General features: G+C 38.4%; 2 protein-coding genes across 4 annotated transcripts; both read right to left on the reverse strand.

Moving 5' to 3' along the window:
• Positions 1–81: 81 nt before the first annotated feature.
• Positions 82–6,284, reverse strand: LOC307021333 (cytochrome P450 4V2-like). The gene is made up of 11 exons (XM_079653355.1): positions 6,040–6,284; positions 5,800–5,912; positions 4,635–4,720; positions 3,081–3,271; positions 2,936–3,005; positions 2,706–2,832; positions 2,439–2,612; positions 2,069–2,171; positions 1,272–1,406; positions 810–989; positions 82–685 (listed from the first exon to the last, which is right to left on the reverse strand). Exons 1-11 carry the CDS (start codon positions 6,230–6,232, stop codon positions 516–518), a joined length of 1,542 nt encoding a protein of 513 aa, XP_079509481.1. The 5' UTR covers positions 6,233–6,284; the 3' UTR covers positions 82–515.
• Positions 6,285–9,449: 3,165 nt separating this feature from the next.
• On the reverse strand, positions 9,450–15,835 carry tlr3 (toll-like receptor 3). Of its 3 annotated transcripts, none has more exons than XM_079642733.1 (6): positions 15,680–15,835; positions 14,927–15,060; positions 13,222–13,686; positions 12,807–13,001; positions 10,805–12,651; positions 9,450–10,613 (listed from the first exon to the last, which is right to left on the reverse strand). In XM_079642733.1, the coding sequence occupies exons 2-6, from the start codon at positions 14,942–14,944 to the stop codon at positions 10,382–10,384; spliced, it is 2,757 nt and encodes a 918-aa protein (XP_079498859.1). In that variant the 5' UTR covers positions 14,945–15,060; positions 15,680–15,835; the 3' UTR covers positions 9,450–10,381. The 3 variants fall into 3 exon arrangements, with proteins under 3 accessions (XP_079498859.1, XP_079498860.1, XP_079498861.1); XM_079642734.1 differs by lacking the exon at positions 15,680–15,835 and adding an exon at positions 15,359–15,559; XM_079642735.1 differs by lacking the exon at positions 14,927–15,060 and having other exon boundaries at positions 15,680–15,823.
• Between the last annotated feature and the right edge of the window lie 2,421 nt (positions 15,836–18,256).

The following is an 18,256-nucleotide window of genomic DNA, read 5'->3' on the forward strand; positions in this document are numbered from 1 at the left end:
AAAGTAAATTTCTTAATAGAATGGGTACACAAATGTAACTGTTAAGCTGGTTGGCAGTGACAAAAACCAGGGACACCATCATCAAAATGTATTTCAAAAGCTACATTTATTAAAGAAAGTTTTATTAACCTTTAACAATAGTTCCAAAATACTGGCATTGCTTAGCTCTTCGTAGCAATATAATACTTACAATTAAATTACATCTTTTTAAAGGGATTTTTTTTCTACATTCTTGATTGTTGTTGTTGTTGTTGAGTTTGAGTTGTGCATTATGTAGCTAATTCAAGGAAAGAAAACAATATGTCTTAAATTATTGTCATAAAGATTAGTTTTTTGTAATTATGAAGACAATGGTGAGAATATTGTAAAATCCAAACTCCAAGATCACAACTCTACCTGATGCTCAAAGACCATTTAAAAAAAAAAGAAAGAATCCACCCCCTTGAGAGCGGTGTAAATAAAGATCACAAAGGTCAATGTATTTAGTGCATATCTTCTGTCAACCTGAGCAGGTGCTAGTTTGATAAAATTCTCTTTTCCAGTTTAATAATGATGCCCTTCTCTGGTCGCAGGATGAGCTCTCCTAATGGCCGTAGATCTTCACGTTTCTGACAAGCTTCAATACTAAAGTTACGCAGGATGGCTGCCAAGACCACCTTTTCCTCCATGAGAGCGAAACGCTGACCTGAGGGGGATTAAAGACAAACACAATCCGTGGTTACTCTCCAGAGAATCTCTGAGGAAAATCTGGAAAACATGCTTGACGGATCTGATCAACTATAGACAATCAAACCTTTCCCGTTTCTTACCGATACAGTTGCGGAGTCCAGCGGAGAAGGGGATGTACGCATACGGAGGCCGTCCCACTGCATTCTCAGGCAGGAAGCGCTCAGGCCTGAACTCCTCGGGCTCAGGGAAGTAGCGCGGGTCACGGTGGAGAGCGTAGGTCACAACGATGGCATTTGCGCCTTTGGGCACCTTGAAACCATCTACAGGTATAAATAAACTGAGTTACTGTTATACAACGGTGGGTCTTATTGTTCTACTTTGGCCATCATCCCTAAGGATTTAGATAACTTTGTAATCATATTTTGTATTGAGGAATAGGTAAAAGGTGAAATTGCTACAAATGAGTCCAAAGTTCAGTAACAAAGGTCAAACAACATCATATAATAAATGTAATCTCACAAATAAATAATGTTTCAGGTGAAAGACTGGCCTACCCTGGCTTCTTATCTAATACATAATTTGATTGAAGTGTGATCACTCACTGATATGGCAGTCTTCACCAATGTTGCGGGCAAAGAAAGGCACAGAGGGAAACAGTCGCAGGGCCTCCTTGATCACACACTCCAGGTATTTGAGCTTCTTCAGGTCCTCCATGTTAGCAGGCCGGTTAGATGTACCTTTGTCCAATAAACAAAAACAGTGTTCAAGTCAGAACGCAGTACATAAACCTCACAGGGTGTAAATGAGGTCAGACTGCTAACGTTTTGCACTTTCTCCTACTTCTATATCCTTGACATATATTCTACTTCTATGGTAGATAAGAGTGTGATAGTACCACATTGTTTAAGTGACACACACCATTGATATGTTGCTTTTAATTAGGAGTTCAAAAGTCACTGCTTTACTGCCTACATTTCTATAGATGACCTGACCTTTTATCTAATTTGACAATTATTAAGGGAACAAATTGATTATATAGAAATCTGCAGTTAGGTCATGTAAATAATAATTTAACATTGACATTTGTTTTTTTTAAATAGGCCTATAACAACAAAATACAGAACATCAACCTGGTGTTAGCTTAGCATCTGTTACTTCAACAGAGCCATCCAGCTTACGTCATGGAAAAATGCTTTGAGGCCATCGTAAATCCACAAAGGAGGGAAAATAATTCAATTCTTCTTTGTGTTTTTAGGCAAATATTTTCACAGCTAATATCTCTGTATAAGCCCCATTAGACTTGTAACAGATACATCTGAGTCAAAAGGCCTTTGGGAAGGAAAACAAATGATGTCATGATAGTGGGAAGGTTTTGGTATTTGGGGAGAGGGCATGTTACCGAACACCTCCTGGAGCTCTTGTTGAACTCGGCTGTGCGCCTCGGGGTGGGCACCCAGCAGATGCACGACCCAGTTCATGGAGGCTGCTGTAGTGTCATGGCCCTGCAGAAAAAGGGGAGTTGAATACACATTTAATAGAAAATACTTACGACTGTGAGGCTGGGTTAATAGATTTTGTTAGGACCACTTGGGGACACAGAAAAAAGCTTGAAAATGAGCCATAAAAGAATAAAGTTATTATAGTGAATGTGTTGTTGTACACATTCAACAGACACAGAGAAGCGTTAGGAATGTGCATGTATGTCGAGGAGAAATAAATACATACATACATACGTACATATTCTTAGTTGTATATTTTTAACCACCAACCTCAAACATAAAGGTGTCCACTTCCTCCTGAATTTCCTGATTGTTCATCCTGTTGCCATCTTCATCGGTGGTCATCAAGAGCATGTCCAGAAATGCTCGTCTTCTCTTTGTCTCATTGTCAGAGTCGTTATCTGATTCAATATGGGACATTTTTTCAGATCTTTCATGTATCACCTGAGAGGAAATGAGGGTTAAGGCTGAATGCTTTATATTGATTCCACACATTCTCCACATTTAGATTTTCAAACCACAGGCTTCATTACTCACTTTGTTTGTAAAGGAGTGCAGGACTTTGAGTGTCCTGTCATGCTCCCGTCCGTCACCAAAGTAATTGTACACAAAGTTAGGCCAAAACCAAGGTGTCCTCTGTCTGCGGCTGATAATGTCACTCATCCTAAAGACAAAAAGTTAGGATGGAGGCAAAATATTCATAATAATCATACAATTTGACCCAATAACTCTATTATTGTCTGTGTTGTGATGACAAAATTACTCACTTGTACACACTCTTAACATATTCTGAGTCAGAATTACTCTGGGCGTGAATCTTCTCTCCCATTGCGGTTTCTGAAAAAGAAATGTTGGACATTTGTTGGACATCTTTCTTATTGTCCTAGTCACATTCACTTCAAATATACTCACCACATATAATGTCCAGGGCACACAGGGTAATGTGATTAAAGCAGTTAAATGGACCCTTCCCCGCCTGCTTCTCCAGCTTCTCCACCAGGATCTCCGCCTGCTCGTTCATCACTTCCAAGAACTCTGTCAGGATGGAGAAGTGGAAGGTGGGGGTCAACATCTTCCGCCGCTGACGCCACTTAGGGCCAGTGCTGACCAAAAGAAGAAGACAACAAGGAGAGTTAAAGGGTTTGGAAGAACAACATCCTATTTAAATATCCTTATATAAATCTTACGTCAAGGTACAGGATGAAACCAAATGACAGAAGTGGCAATGATGAACTTTTGGTTAAGATTTTCCCTTTGACATTTTAGAACATTTAGGGAGTTAGTTATCGACGGCTCCTCTATTCTCAACACATTTGTTGTTGTTTGTTATTTTAGCATCTGCTACATACCATTCTTTTACTCATCAATACATTTATTGCACCGCTGACTCCTTCCATATCTCCAAACCTCATCTTATGTGCTCTACATATACCATTCATTAGACTTTAGAGACCTTGTGTTACAAGCCTTAGCCTAAATAGAATTGGTTGTGGACCTGATAACAACAGAATAAACTTGGAGTGAACCTCTGGCCTTTTTTCCTGGTATTTCCACTGGAACACACACTATTGTTCCCCGGGCGGTGATCCTTTTATTTCAAACACCACCTTCAGTTTAAATTAATAATTGATTACAAATAATCCATGTAAATGAACCACATTAATAGTGGTAATCCCTTAAACGTTATCAACCCTCACCCCAAACGTCCACAAATTACTATGCAATTCACTTTTTGAAACATTCATAATTCTCTACCACCACCTTCTGGCTGATATAAACAATGTTTTTTTTATTTCAATGTAAATACACTGCAACTAAGTACCTTCTTAGACTTAGTCAGTGGTGTAATGTAACAAAATACATTTACTGTACTTAAGTAATACATTTAGGTACTTGAAGTTTACTTAAGGATGTTTACATTATGCTAGTTTGAACTGTTACTTTATTACATTTGAGGGAAATGTTGAACTTTTTACTCCACTACATTTATTTTACATATTTAGTTACTAGTTGCTTTGCAAATGTAAGTTATTAATACAAGACATACATCCACACATATTATATTATACTATTATAGGTTAAACAGTAGTGTATAAAATAATTCCAACAAACCCAACATTTGCCATGTTCAACAGTGAAGTGGTGAACAAATGAATGCACCAATAATTGTAATAAAAAAAATAAAAAAAGATATCTGGTGCTTTAAATGTTACTTTAATAAAGAATCTGACTACTTCTTCTACCTCTGGACTCACTCTATAGTATGCATCTGGGACTCATGGTCCTATTATGTTATGGTTGAGATGATATTTTTGTTGTCTTTGTTGTTGTTTAAAGCCAGCCAGAGTTTTCTTTATGCTAGGACTTTGTTTTTCTTTTTACGTATTAAAGCCAGATGTGTGCTATTTTATGATCATCATCACAACAGTATTTTAATATCAAGCAGAAGGAGCCAGAGAATGATACCTAGTAAGAAGTCCAGTTCCAAGCCAAGGGTGAAGGAAGGTGTATGCATAGGATTTCTCCATATGAACCGCATTGGTCAGAACGGTCTACAAGCAACAAGTGCAAAACAAAATGTAAACGTAAGAAAGAATAACCAATGAAACAGCAATGTTGTTATTCAAAAGCTGCAGATGTAATAGATATAAGTCATGGTTGATGACCTTCCGGGTCTGTCCAGCAGAGGGCGCGTGTTGCTTGCCGCGGGTGCATAATACATAAGACTTGAAGCAAGCTAACATCGTCTCTGTTTCCTTTGTCTTATATTTTCCCCATATTAGGTGAGTTCATCCGTGAGAAACGTTATATATGTAGACTGACTGTGTATAATATTAATGTGAATAGTGATAGTTGTTAGAGGTATTTTTGGAGGGTTTCTCTAGGTTCTGTAATTGTTGTAGCTGTGTATGCTAGCTTTGCGAGCGCCGTTAGCTATGCTAGCGCAGCTAGCTATGATAGTGTAGTTTAGCTCCAAGAAGGGGAGTTTGGGTGTTAATTTGGATATGTATGTTTGTACTGTGCATTTAAAAAGTGACATCTTGTGTGTTAAATTGGATGTATGTTTGCAGTACGCGCATTGTTAGTGGTTGTTTTATATCAAGAATCCATGTTCTGTATTATACAGCGTGCTATGTGTACCATGTTGTTGGCGGGCATAATACATAAGACTTGAAGCAAGCTAACATCGTCTCTGTTTCCTTTGTCTTATATTTTCCCCATATTAGGGGCATAACACAGACGTGCACAGTTGCAATCATGTAGCAGTGGCTGCAGTGTGTGAAAGTGCAATGACATTCAAAAGATCATGTTATCATAGGGAGTGAGAGGTTAAGGTCTATTCAGGGTGATTTGCTGGATTGAGTTTCAACGTAGCATGCTTCTGCTTCATTTAATGAGTGTATAATGAACGAAAGTGCTTCAATATGTGGGTGTTTTGCTAATATATTTGTTGTGAACACTTTGAGTATAATTGATTTACAAAGAATGTGCATAAAAAAAAAGACACACAGTTTTACTCTTATTCAACTACTGAGACTACATATTCAGAAGAAATTACATGTGGACATTCACAGATACACCCACTGACTGCATACTTGGTGTTTAAATGTAGAGTTGTCAGTCACTGTACCTCAACATTCTCAGCATGAAACAAAATCACACATGGAAGTGTTCCAATCCAGATTTTAAATAGCGGTGCATCCCTGAACTCACGGATAAAATCCTGAATTTGACCAAAGAAATCTGAAAAAAATCAATATAATTACACACTTACAGTAATTATACAGCATCAAGCAAACACTAACTTTTTCAGTCAAGTCTTTTGTATCATATGCAGCCTCCTGTAGCAGAATATTGATTTTTGTCTTACCTCCTGGATTGTTTTTGAACATTAGTGCATTTCCAATGATCGGATATGTTCCTTCCAACTCTGGAATAGGCTTCATTGTGAACCATGTTTGCAGGTAACCACTGAGCAGCCTGTAGGTGATGTAAGTCAGAGTAGCAATGACAAAGCTGGTTCCAAATAAAGCAATAGTGTAAGTACCGAGTAACACTGCCATCGTGTCTGCTGTGTCTGTGTTTGTGTGTGTTCAAATAGCTGGAGGGCTGAACACTTGTGCCTTTGCTGCGGACATGTGACATGTGTTTGCCCCTCCTTTTCTCTGCAGCCCGTCCACTGGCAGATAATAACTTAGCTAAGCCCAGTATGTATTCTCATTTGGCTGTTATTATGTAATGCCCTAAAAGGAAAAAGGAGATGCATAACATGGGAGATAGTAGGGAGATACATTAGAGCAGGCCTATTCAACTGGCGGCCCAGAACCAACTCCCGAGTGGCCCAGCCTCCCGTAGCCAAATTCCTACAATAGTACAGACGATGAACGCAACACTCCGCGTTGCATATAAACCACCAAACCACAACGCAGCACGTTTTTTGAAAGTGCATCTAGTGGTGCTAGTAACGGTGGTCCTATGATAGCAACTCTAAAACATGTCCCTCTCAACTCTGAAGCGTAAACAGAGACAAAACGGTAATTGATCTTGTGGAGCAGATCGGATACTGCATTTTCCGACGCTCCCTAAACACATCACATCTCCGGCACAAATCAAGGATGTGATGACAGATTTCATTGCGAGGTTGAAAGAGAACTTTGCCGGTCGATTGGATGGACTTGCTCTGCCCACAGACGTGATGATGGGCTTTGCCAGAGACCCCTTCACTGTTGCAATAGAGGGGGGCGTATCAACCGGAGCAAAGGAAGTGGTCCCCTGCATCGACAAGGGGAAATATACACTGGAGCTTATTGACATGCAGCGCACTAACGGGCCAGCGAAGTTTTGGAGTGATGTCAAAAAACAGCAGTTCCCTAACGTTCAGAAAGTAGCGATCTGTGTGCTCAGTATGTTTGGATCAACATACACATGTGAATCAAGCTTTTCACACATGAACTCAATCAAAAGTAGCACTCGCTGCTCCCTGACTGACAGCACTATTCACCAATGTCTTAGGATTGCATTGACATCCTATGAGCCAAAAATCACTGCTCTTGTTCAAAACAAAAAATGTCCCTTCTCCCATTGAGAAAGTCAGCGATGACAAATCACAAATGAGGTGATAGTAAGCACCTAGTTTACTATAGTAGACGTGTAGTGTAGTATTCATTCATATAGTTACCCGTATCCCTTGTTATGGGTTTGTGCACTGAAGGGTTTGACAGTTCTTTCTGTATTCATTTTAGTGCACTTTGTAATGTGTCTGGGTCAAATGTGACCAAAACGTATGTTTTTTTTGGTTGTTACTTGAAAAGTGAAAAAATATTGCTACAGTACTACCTCTTTGTGTTGCATTGGAGCTCTTTAGCTGTTTTTTTTGTATGTGAGGACATTTATTAAGACTGCTATTATTGTATTCAGTAAATGCACTTTGTGATGTGCCTGGTTCAAAAAGAATAACCTGAATATTTGACTTCTAAAGCAAACAAATGTAATGCTACAACTGTGCACTTTTTTTTCAGATTCTGTTCAATTAATGCTAATTTGTTGTGTTTTTATGCACTTTTTGACCTACCTTTGTTAGATGAACAATGAATAAAAATTGCATGTTTTTCATCGCAGTAATATGTGTTGGTTTAAAATGTGTCACTACCCGCTTTTTACAGGCTGCTGAATGTCTGGCCCAGCTGAATTTTGTAGTTATAAAATCTGGCCCAACTGAATGTGTAGTTGAATAGCCCTGCATTAGAGTATTAAATGTGGAGGGGAATACATGATGATGAGTTGAATATGTTGACACATAATATATGATCAAGATGTTAATTATTTACTTGTTGGTATCAGACTGGCCCCTGACCAAGGCCTTTGTCCTATTTATTTTCTCGTTGTCATTGTGAATACTTTGATGTCACGTCCAACTTGATTGGTTCATAAATACCACTCTTATTTTTGTGATATTTATAATTAAAACCATTTGTATAGAATTATTGTGAATAATAAGGAGACAAAACAACACCTAATACCAACATAATTCACTAATACCAAAAATATTTACACTAACACAGTGAATACAACTTTAACTAAAAAATAAATTAAATACAAAATAGACAAATAAAAGGTGTGCAATGAGCTGACAGTCGCAGGCCATAATAATAATAACCTTTTTTTTTTTTTTACTTTAAAGGGGACCTATTGTTCCAAAACAAATCCAAGTTTTCAGGTCTTTTATATATAAACATGCGTCCCGTCTGTGTAAAGAGATTCTGAAAGTTTCAGGAAAAAACATATTCACTCACTTTTTGTCCTGATCCATTTATATAAAAACCTGTCTGAAAATGTCCTGATCAGATTTTGGCCACTTTATGATGTCACAAAGATTTTTTTGTCTTGTGTAACCATTAGCCAATCACCAACGAAGGTAACACCGACCTACCTTTTCACCTGAATCTCCTAGACCACCATTGTGTTCTTTTTAACCAAATATCTCTCAGAGGGGCGTGGGGAGGGGCTCCTTATTTTCATCTAAAGTAACAGACAGAGAATCAGCACTTTTGAAACAGGGCTGAAACAGAGGGGTTTATGGGATGCTACAATGGGTAATCTGTTTGGTGTTTCCAGCCAAACACTTCAGAGACAGGTTTTTTATATATCTGAGACCTATAATATATTGATGAAAAACAGTATAATAGGGGACCTTTAAATGTCTTTAAAAGGCCAGTACTACTGTATAATATCCGAGGGTTCACCAGGGTTTATAAGTTGAAAGCATATCTGTTCCATAGCGAGGACCAAGGCCACTGAGACCATCAAAACCAATTAATATATTTTTAAAAGATTCTGAAGCATTGTCAGCGTCGAGGTTTTAAAATTGGTCTAATGTGCTCTCTTTGTGGTCATGATGATACTGAGGTCATATCAAAAATACTAAATTACTGTAATTTGTTGTTAAGAAGAAGATTGACCTTTATTGATTCAGTTGAAATTCAGCTTCCACTCTGTTTTATACACAGAGGTATATACTGTGCACACACGCACATGGAGAGTCAGCCAGTCGGTCCGGGGCCAGTTGGGGGTTTGGCGCCTTGCTCAATGGCACCTCAGCAGGGCCCAGGAGGTGAACTGGCACCTCTCCAGCTACCAGTCATGTGGTTATATTTTTGGTCTGACCGATCATTTCCGGTTTTGCGGTGTAATGTAGGTTGTTGTTGCTGTTGAATCAGCATCTCTGTGACACTGTGTCTCAACAGAGATTGAACATTAGTGCTCTTGAAAGCATGAGGAAACTGAAGTCATGTGACATTTATTTATCAAGATTTAAAAGTTAAGCAACCTTGCATGAGTTCACATTCTGGAATACAAACATACACGTACAGAAGTGAATATCTTACAGCTGATGTCAGTATCTTTATAAAAAATCAGCTTTAATAATCTCAAATTGTGCTTCCGAATAAATTGAGTCCTGACACGCCCCTGAAAATGAGTCAGCTTTAAGCTTTTAGGAAACAGAAAACAAATACGAGTGACTTAACTTTACAAGAAAACCAGTTTCAAACCAAATTGTTACAAGATTAAACAGTAACAGACAGTACATGGTCAGATCTACTATAACCACTAGATAGCATGATGACACTATATTAAAGCTGACCACAAAGAGGCGATTTATTCCTTGCTTTTATGGAAAATTACGGGGATTTTCCATCAATGCAATAATGAATTATCAATATGATTACTTCATAAAGGTAGACATAAAATCGTTTTTCTACCTAATTGACGCTTTCAAAAGCTACTTCCTGCCATTAATATCAAAACTGAAATAATTCAAATAAAGGTTATTTTTTTAAGCATTTATTGGACTTGAGCCAACCTTTGAGCAAACACTTTATAAATGGAAAAGTTAATGAAAACAACATGGAATAGTATTGCCTTTTCTATTTTAGATGGCAAGCAGGACATTTCTTAAAAGAATGGGTAAACAAATGTAACTGTTAAGCTAAAGCTTTTTTAAAACAACATTATGGCGATCACACAGAACACCACTTTTCACTTAAACCATTTGAATAATTGTTGTTAATGTAAAGCTGCAGTGCAATGAAAATATATATACATTTAAGTGTATATACAAGGGGGCAAATTCAGATTGCAATTCATAATCACTGAACAAATACTAGGAACTAATATTCAAGATGGAATTTCCCATTCCTCCCAATGAAATATATTCAGTCCATCAATCGATTAGTCATGCCAAGTGCCATCAGGAGCTTCTGATGAAAGGCCGGCACTCTCTCCTTGTGGACAGGCCAATCCAAAATGCAGCATGGACGCAACATGCCCCTGCGGAGGTAGAGTGATCGGGATAACTTGTAGTCGTGAACATCCTGCAGGAAGACCAGAATCACAGAGTCCCTGTTGGCTTCAATGTCCCGGTGAATTGCATGTTGGGCGATAAATCTGGATAAGGAAAAGAAAATGGTAAAAGAGACACAAATCTGTGAGAACTAATTTTATCAATATGTAACATAAATACCTACAGTATGAAACCCATACCAAATAAACTACACATCACACATTTCCTAATGGCATATTTTAGATTTTGCTTGATTCTGTATAAGTCTAAATCCAGCAGTGTATGTTTGATTTACCTTGTACACCAGGGGTCTCTGAGAAGGGTTTCAGTGACGACAAACAAGATTTTTCTGGACTTTTTCATATTATCCAAGATTGAGGCAGGCTGTGACATACCAGGCAGTGAATCTCGGTCCTCCAAACAAAACTTGCACGTGTCATTTTCTAAAGGGGAAAGTCTCCTCTCCACCCAGCTGCTGTCTTGCTCTGCATGTATGACGTAAGCATCATACTTAAATTCCCGGCCCTCTGCAACGTGGGCATCGCTAAATCCTAATGTGCAATTGATCAATATGTTCCAATAAAACTGAATCCTCCAGCCTTGGTACCGCACCACAAATGCAGTAACCATCAGCATGACGACAGCAGTGCTGCTCAGTATGTATAGGGTCTGAAATGGAGTCATGTCTTTGCAAGAAAGGGGGTCAAACTCCATGATGGAGCGGTTAAAGTAAGCTAGTGGAGTGTTGCACAGATACTGGTCCCTGAGACCCGGCACATGGGTCCTATTTGTTCCATTTAACCATGTCACAAACCACAGCATGGTCTCACAGGTACAGTCAAACGGATTTTTGTCCATGACAAGCAGGCTGAGGTTGGCCAGAGGAGTTTTGAACACTTCTGGTCTCACAGCTGTGATCAGATTCTTCTGTAAATTTAAAACCCGCAGTGAGTCCAGATCATCAAAAATGGTGTCCTTAAGACGATTAAAAAGGTTGGAGGACAGGTTGAGGTTACGGAGGTTACCCAACCCTCTTAGAGCCTCTGCTGGTATCTCATCGAGCCCGTTACTATCCATCTGAAGAGTTACCAACCTGGGTGTGTGTTTAAGGAACAACACTGGCCCACCAAGGTTGGCACTCTTCCACAAACGGGCTATGTTATTGTGCTGGAGCTTCAGCACTTTCAGGTTTGCAAGCCCCTTCAACATATCTTCTCTGATATTAGCAATGTTGTTGTTGCTGAGGTCCAGGAAAGTGAGGTTGGTCAGGGGGCTGAATGGAGAGGGATCCAGGTTCACAGCTTCGGCCTTAAGACTTTTTCTCAAAGTCAGGACTCTAAGCTTGGGCACGTTAACAAAAGACGTGGACTTTAGATTGACTGTCTGCTGGTTATTCGACATGTAAATCTCTTCAACTTGATCCAAGCCTTCAAACTCCTTCCCAGTTAGAGTTTGCTTGATAAAGTTGTAATCTAGGAGAAGCATGGTGAGGTTTCTCAAGACAGAGAAGCTTTGAGGATCAATCTGTGCAATAGCTGTTCCGGTGAGATTTAGCCTTCTGAGAGGCGACCCCGCCAGTGAGACTAAGGTCTTGTTGTTGATGTTTCTGAGCGAGCTATAGCTACTCCAGCTCATATCGAGTTCTTTAAGACTTGTCAAGCCTGTAAATGTGTGCTCTGTGATTTCTTGAGCTGCTGTTCTCTGTAATATCAAACTCTCCAGGGCACTTAAGGGTTGGAAGGAGAAATTTCCAATAGTTGGGTTGTTTTTTTTCACTAAAGCTTTTGTCATTTGGAGTTTTTTCAAACTTTTGAGGCCCTGAAATGTGTTCTTGTTTAGTTGCTTAATCTTGTTGTCAGACAAAACAAGTGTCTGAAGCCTGGACAGCCATACAAATGAGCCGTTTTCAATGTTAACCATTTCATTATGGGACATATCCAAATAGGTTAGATTTGTTTTCTGTAGCGCTTTAAAGGTTGCGTTTGTGAGTTTTGCCATCTTCATCTTCCGGAGATACAGGGCCTTAATAGTGGTCGCTGACAACTCTGAGCAGAGTTCAGAAAAACCCAGTGTGTCCATATTGCTTCCATCCATGATTAAAGTATGTAGGCCTGAAATGGGTTTAAAGCTGCCAGGCTCCAACTGCAACACAACAAAACAAAGATATCTTGTAGTGAGACAAAAAAAGGGAAACAAAACAGACAACTGAAAGCATGGCTCTCCATTAACTACTTTCTAACGCTGGTTCCACTTTTCACAACAATATTTCCTTTCCTATTTCTAGGTAAGTTTCTTACCGTTTTTAGAGGCACACATGACATGTTGAGGACAAGTAGAGAGGATGAATTGTTAAGAAATAAAAAGTCGTCTTTCTTCAGAGTGGTCAAGTCATTTAAAGCCAGATTGAGGCTCACGAGGTTGGGCAGCTGAATCTGAGTGCCGAGCTTGGCTGTCTGCAGTTTGTTTAAGGACACATCAAGGACTTGAAGTCTCTATGAATGACGAAAGGAGAAAAAAAATTTTTTTTTGTTATTTAATTAAATATTTAAGAGGCATTTCAAAATATTGTAGTGAAATAATGAGGCAGAAAAATAACTATTCACTTATTTTACTCATTTTTGTCACCATTATCGCACCCATATAGCTCATGAACCTTACAATAAACGTATCTCCAGCTATTTTTGATCCAACTCATCCGTGTGGCATCTGTACCTGTAGTGCAGAGAAGGGCTCTCCTTGTAGCTTTAGCTTATTACCAGCCATAATCAACCATGTTAGATTGGCGCAATGATTCATGTCCTCCTTCTTCAGCACATGCACTTGATTGTGTCCCATGTTCAGTGTCTGCAGCAGAGGCAGTGTCTGGCACAGTCCCGGGTCCAGCTTGGTGAGACTGTTGTGACTGACACTGAGATGGCAGAGAGCCGGGTATGGGGATAGAGACTTAGGGGTGATGCTTTTTAATCTGTTGTGAGACAAATCTAGGCTGATGATGTTGCTGGGAAGGTTTTGAGGGACCTCACTGAGGCTGAGGTGGCTGCAGTCAGCTATACTGTCATGCACATGGCAGGAAGTCTTGCTCGGCAAAGCTACGCAATTGTGCGGTCCCGGCATCAAGCAGCATATGATGATCATCGTCGGGAGAAGGCAATTTAGGGCATTCATCGTGTCAAAAACCTTTAAAAAAAGAGAAAGAAAATCAATCTGTGTAATCCTAAATCTACGTACTTTTTGCTTGTTTGGCAAATTGTAGGAAGCACAAGCACAATAACACTAGTATTGTATTAACTAATATGTAAATATGGCAAGTATGTTAACAAACAGCTACCTGTGCACAGATCCGCAAGATAAAGAGAAACATTAGGAAATATTTGGAGTTGTGTTTCTGACAAAGTACAATATTTACTCCTCCTTTAGCTCTGTCTTGACTAACTCGTAAGACAAATATCAGCCTCAACCTGTTAAGATTGTTTTACCTTCCCTTCTCTAAATAGTATTTTAAGAAATATTTCTTGAGGGTTTTCACAATTAAATCAATGCAATTTAATTTGTAATCAAATTTCAAAGTTCAATTTATACAATTCATAAAAATCATAATACAAACTTTCCTTTTAAAATGCATAATACTGATCATATTGATTCCAGAGTTGATGATTGTTGAAATTGAACATACATTAAACCAATTGGTATCATATCATTTTAGTTGATAAGTCAATATACTTATTTTTTTACAAATCATCCAGTGTTTCGGTAGTGACCACAGTATTTTGCTCTCAATGTTGTATCATATTCCCTCAAATGTATAGCTTAATCTTAACTCATAACATGCCTTGTGTTGAAGTGTGAATGTTTTAAGCTACTGACCCAGAATCAGCACTTTAACAGGCTGAAATAGAGGGGAATGAGGCTAGAATGGGTGATCTGTTTGGTATTTTGAGCAAAACACTTCATAGACATGTTTTTTATATATCTGAGATCAGGGTTGGGGACAGCTACTTCCCAATAGAAAGTACCCCATAAATGATGTTTTTGTATATTAAGCTTATCACTAAATAATGTAATGCTTTATGTTTAAGTAGACCATAACATATTCTTAGTAAATATCTGTGTCTGAATACTTAATTGTTTTGTTAAATAGTTTTTTGTTGTGGGACCGCACTTTGTAGTAATTCGGTAGAATGCCCCATGTGTTTTAGTGAGGAAAATAGTTATATTTCTCACAAATATAATATCTAATACATTTCAAAAGCTGCCTACAGAAATCTCTTTTACACAGGCATAGGCTATAGTAAGTATAAGGCTACTTTTACGGTAGGCATATGGGTATTACTAGGAATCATAACATGATAGTGTCACATTGACACAATAAACACTATTGTGTAGCTAACGTTTTGCATATAAAAGTTGCAGTTCTTACCGGATTTTGCCTTGCCATTTTATATTTTGAATCTAGACTTCATGGATTTGAAACCGAAGGCATTCACTTCCAGAACAACATCTGCTCCTCAGCAGCACAGCAAAGAGTCTAAGTAGAGGTTTATGAAGCACACACTGCAAAGCAAGAACATACGGAAGTGAGACATTTGAAACTCGGGTTTCACTTCCCCAGCATTGTCTCCAGGTCCACGAGAGAATTGAACTGTTCCATGCAAGAGTATAAACAGACGTCTAGGGAACTTTGAGTTAAATTCTTACGAACTTCCTACAAACAGAGAGCAAACCTACAGTATGATCAAGTTCCTAAGATTGCGTGTCGCGCATGGAAGACGCATGTCTCGAGCCAGCTGTAATGTTTTTGAAAGGCGTGGTGAAGACAGTGTTTGAAAATACCTACATGTACAAAACATACCGTAATGTAGGCTATGAGGGATTTAAAGTTGACGCCAGCTATTTATGGAGTTTGGCATTGTATTGGTGAGTAGCCCAATAGAACAATATCAGCGTCAGCCGTGAAATTATCCGAAAATGATCTACTAAAAATGAGCTTCAGATGTGTTGTCACATAAATAGGTCAGCCGATTCGGTTAGTGCTCCACTAATTCGTGATGATGCACACCGTAAACAACGCATTTATACCGTTGATTTAATTGCGAGTGAAGTACAAGACATTTGGAGGAGCGAAACTTGCAGCAAGTTTGCCCTGTAAGTAAGAAATTGATAACATGCTTACCTATTGACTCCTCCCAGCTAACTCTGTGCTCTCTTATGAGTTATGTTCAGTTGTTTGAGTCATAGTTCAGGAGAAATATATTCTGGAAACTGATCATGACTGTACTCTTCTGACTTCTGGCTATTTGTGGGGGAAAAACAGGTTGGCCCAGTCTGAAATGCAAGGCACAACAGTTCTTGGCATAAGGCATAATGTGAAAGTTGACACCTTGATAAGCTATCCAAAACTTGATAATAAAAAACACAAACTCCAGTGGATCCATTTAAACATTATATATTTTTGAATTGAGTAGAATAAGTCAACACGAAATAGCTACCTTATTCAGGATCAGAAAGGATCAATTCTAGTATCACTTGATTTGTGTACTCCATAGTTCAACTATAATGCACACACCTTTTATAGTCTAGTAGGAAAGGTGATTCAAATAAAGTGCGACCAATAAATGTGTGTTTCTGTTTTAAGAACAGTTGCTGCCTAAAAAAATAAGGGTGGCATTGAGTGATTCTCTGTGGCATGTGGTTCCCTAAAATACACACTGCACCAGTCCAGATGCAGAACTAAGAAAACCCGAGAGAAGAAAGCCTCTGTCTCTGCCCTGGTCAGTAGATCTGCATAGGGGTACACACGTATATTAGTTTGCCTTACATGCATACAAGAAACAATATTTTACTGTATGTTTTCATTTAACTTTCACCGATTCATTGTTTCCCACAAATTGCAATAGTGCCTGCAGAAAGAATGCATCAAATCCATAACTTAAATTAAAATAGACTAAAATACAGGAGGGGGGGCTGAAAATATGCCTATAAAAAGTAAAGCATATTCAAAAATATGCTTTATATACAAAGGGTAGATTTGCTGAGCTTGAATATATACTTATTCATTTAAACACAACACACAACCATGCATTCATACACAAGCATGAGAGCTTCACAGCCTCAACACACCCCTTCATTGACCCATATGTGCCTCTACTAAGGACACTTTAAAGGTTATAGCGCAGTGATAAAATCCATTAACTCTCCTTTGGTCCAGATGTTAGGTCCAGAAAACAGGAATATGATAATAAATATAATAATGTAATTTTTTTTTTCATATTTGTATTATGTTGCATAACTTTAAATCCTACTTTAAATGTCCTCATTCAACCCACAAGAGAAGTGAAACTTAAGTGAGGTAAACTGGTCAAAAAAATAACTGGGTACGTTTTTTCAAGAACCACTAGAGGGCAGTACAAATACTGTTTTTGAGCCAGTTACCATCACAGCAACAGTCCATTTAGGCCCCAGTTTAGTTCTTTCATTTATTTGAGGTGTGGATTTTTGTATTACTAAAGCCTTTTCGTCTACTTTATTTATAATTGCTCAAAGAAGTATGAGCACTTAAGAACACAATGACTGAGACAATTGTGAGAGGATCAACACAGGATCTGTGGGTTAATAAAACAAAAAACTAAACATTTATATCATACTAGGACAGATGGTAACGATGTGACTGGAAACACAGGGAGAAACTGTTCTTTGTTTTCTTTCACCCTTCCTCTGGTGACATCAAGCTATTTTGGCAGAAGATGCCACCTGCAAAACTATGAAAAACATACATCCTGAGTCTACAATACATTTAGGCCATTTTGCTTTTTTGCTAAATAAACCCGAGCCATGAATGACAGTTCATCGCTTATCTGTAAGATTGTATTATTATTTGTTTGTTTAAAATGATAAGTTTATAAAATAATATAAATGCATTTCCCCCAGTAGGCTATATACAATGGAAGTTAATGATGTGAAAATAATATGTTGAACAGTATATATATATCACAACAGTTCGAGGCTACAAGTAAGTGCATTATTGAGACAGTCCAAACACCAATAAATCAGACGATAACCAAATGGCCAAACCCATTTTGAAAGGTCAGCAGACATTTAAAAGCAGAAGTGACCTGCATGTTAAATGAGTCATAAATTGGAAGCGGAGTTAATCAACCTACACACTCTGCAATATCAAATTCAAAAGCAATTAACTCCTTGTAATTGACGGGGACGTGATGTGCCATTTCATCCATTATAGTCAGTTATGTCTGTTCAAGTGTATTTCACTCCAACGGGAAAGACTTTAACATCCTGGTGACAGCTCAGTCACTGAACATATTTTCACTGGAATATCATGTCATTTTAAATCTTCAATCATATCATACAACCGAGACACTTGAACCAGATTGGTCAATTAGCTTTCACACAACAGATCGCTTGTCTCACCATTCCAAAGTATAGTATTAATTCCAAACCAACACTGACACGGGTCAAAGCCGTACTGTGTCAAAGTGCTGCTGAAATTAATGATTTATTTCACTTAAGTCCACAATGAATGGATACAAGCCTGTTTGTTTTTACACAGTACCATGTGAACACCCATTTTTAGCCTGCCAAATGTTACATTTGTCTCAGTGGACTTCACAGTTTGTACAGAATATCAGTATGACAATACGACACCCTCTGTCCTTAGACCCTCACATCGTACAAGGAAAAACTTCCGGAGAAAACCCACAGTTTAAAGGGGAACATGGGAGAAACCTCAGGG

This window comes from Notothenia rossii (genome assembly GCF_949606895.1).
Source record: "Notothenia rossii genome assembly, chromosome: 1".
NCBI lineage: Eukaryota > Metazoa > Chordata > Actinopteri > Perciformes > Nototheniidae > Notothenia > Notothenia rossii.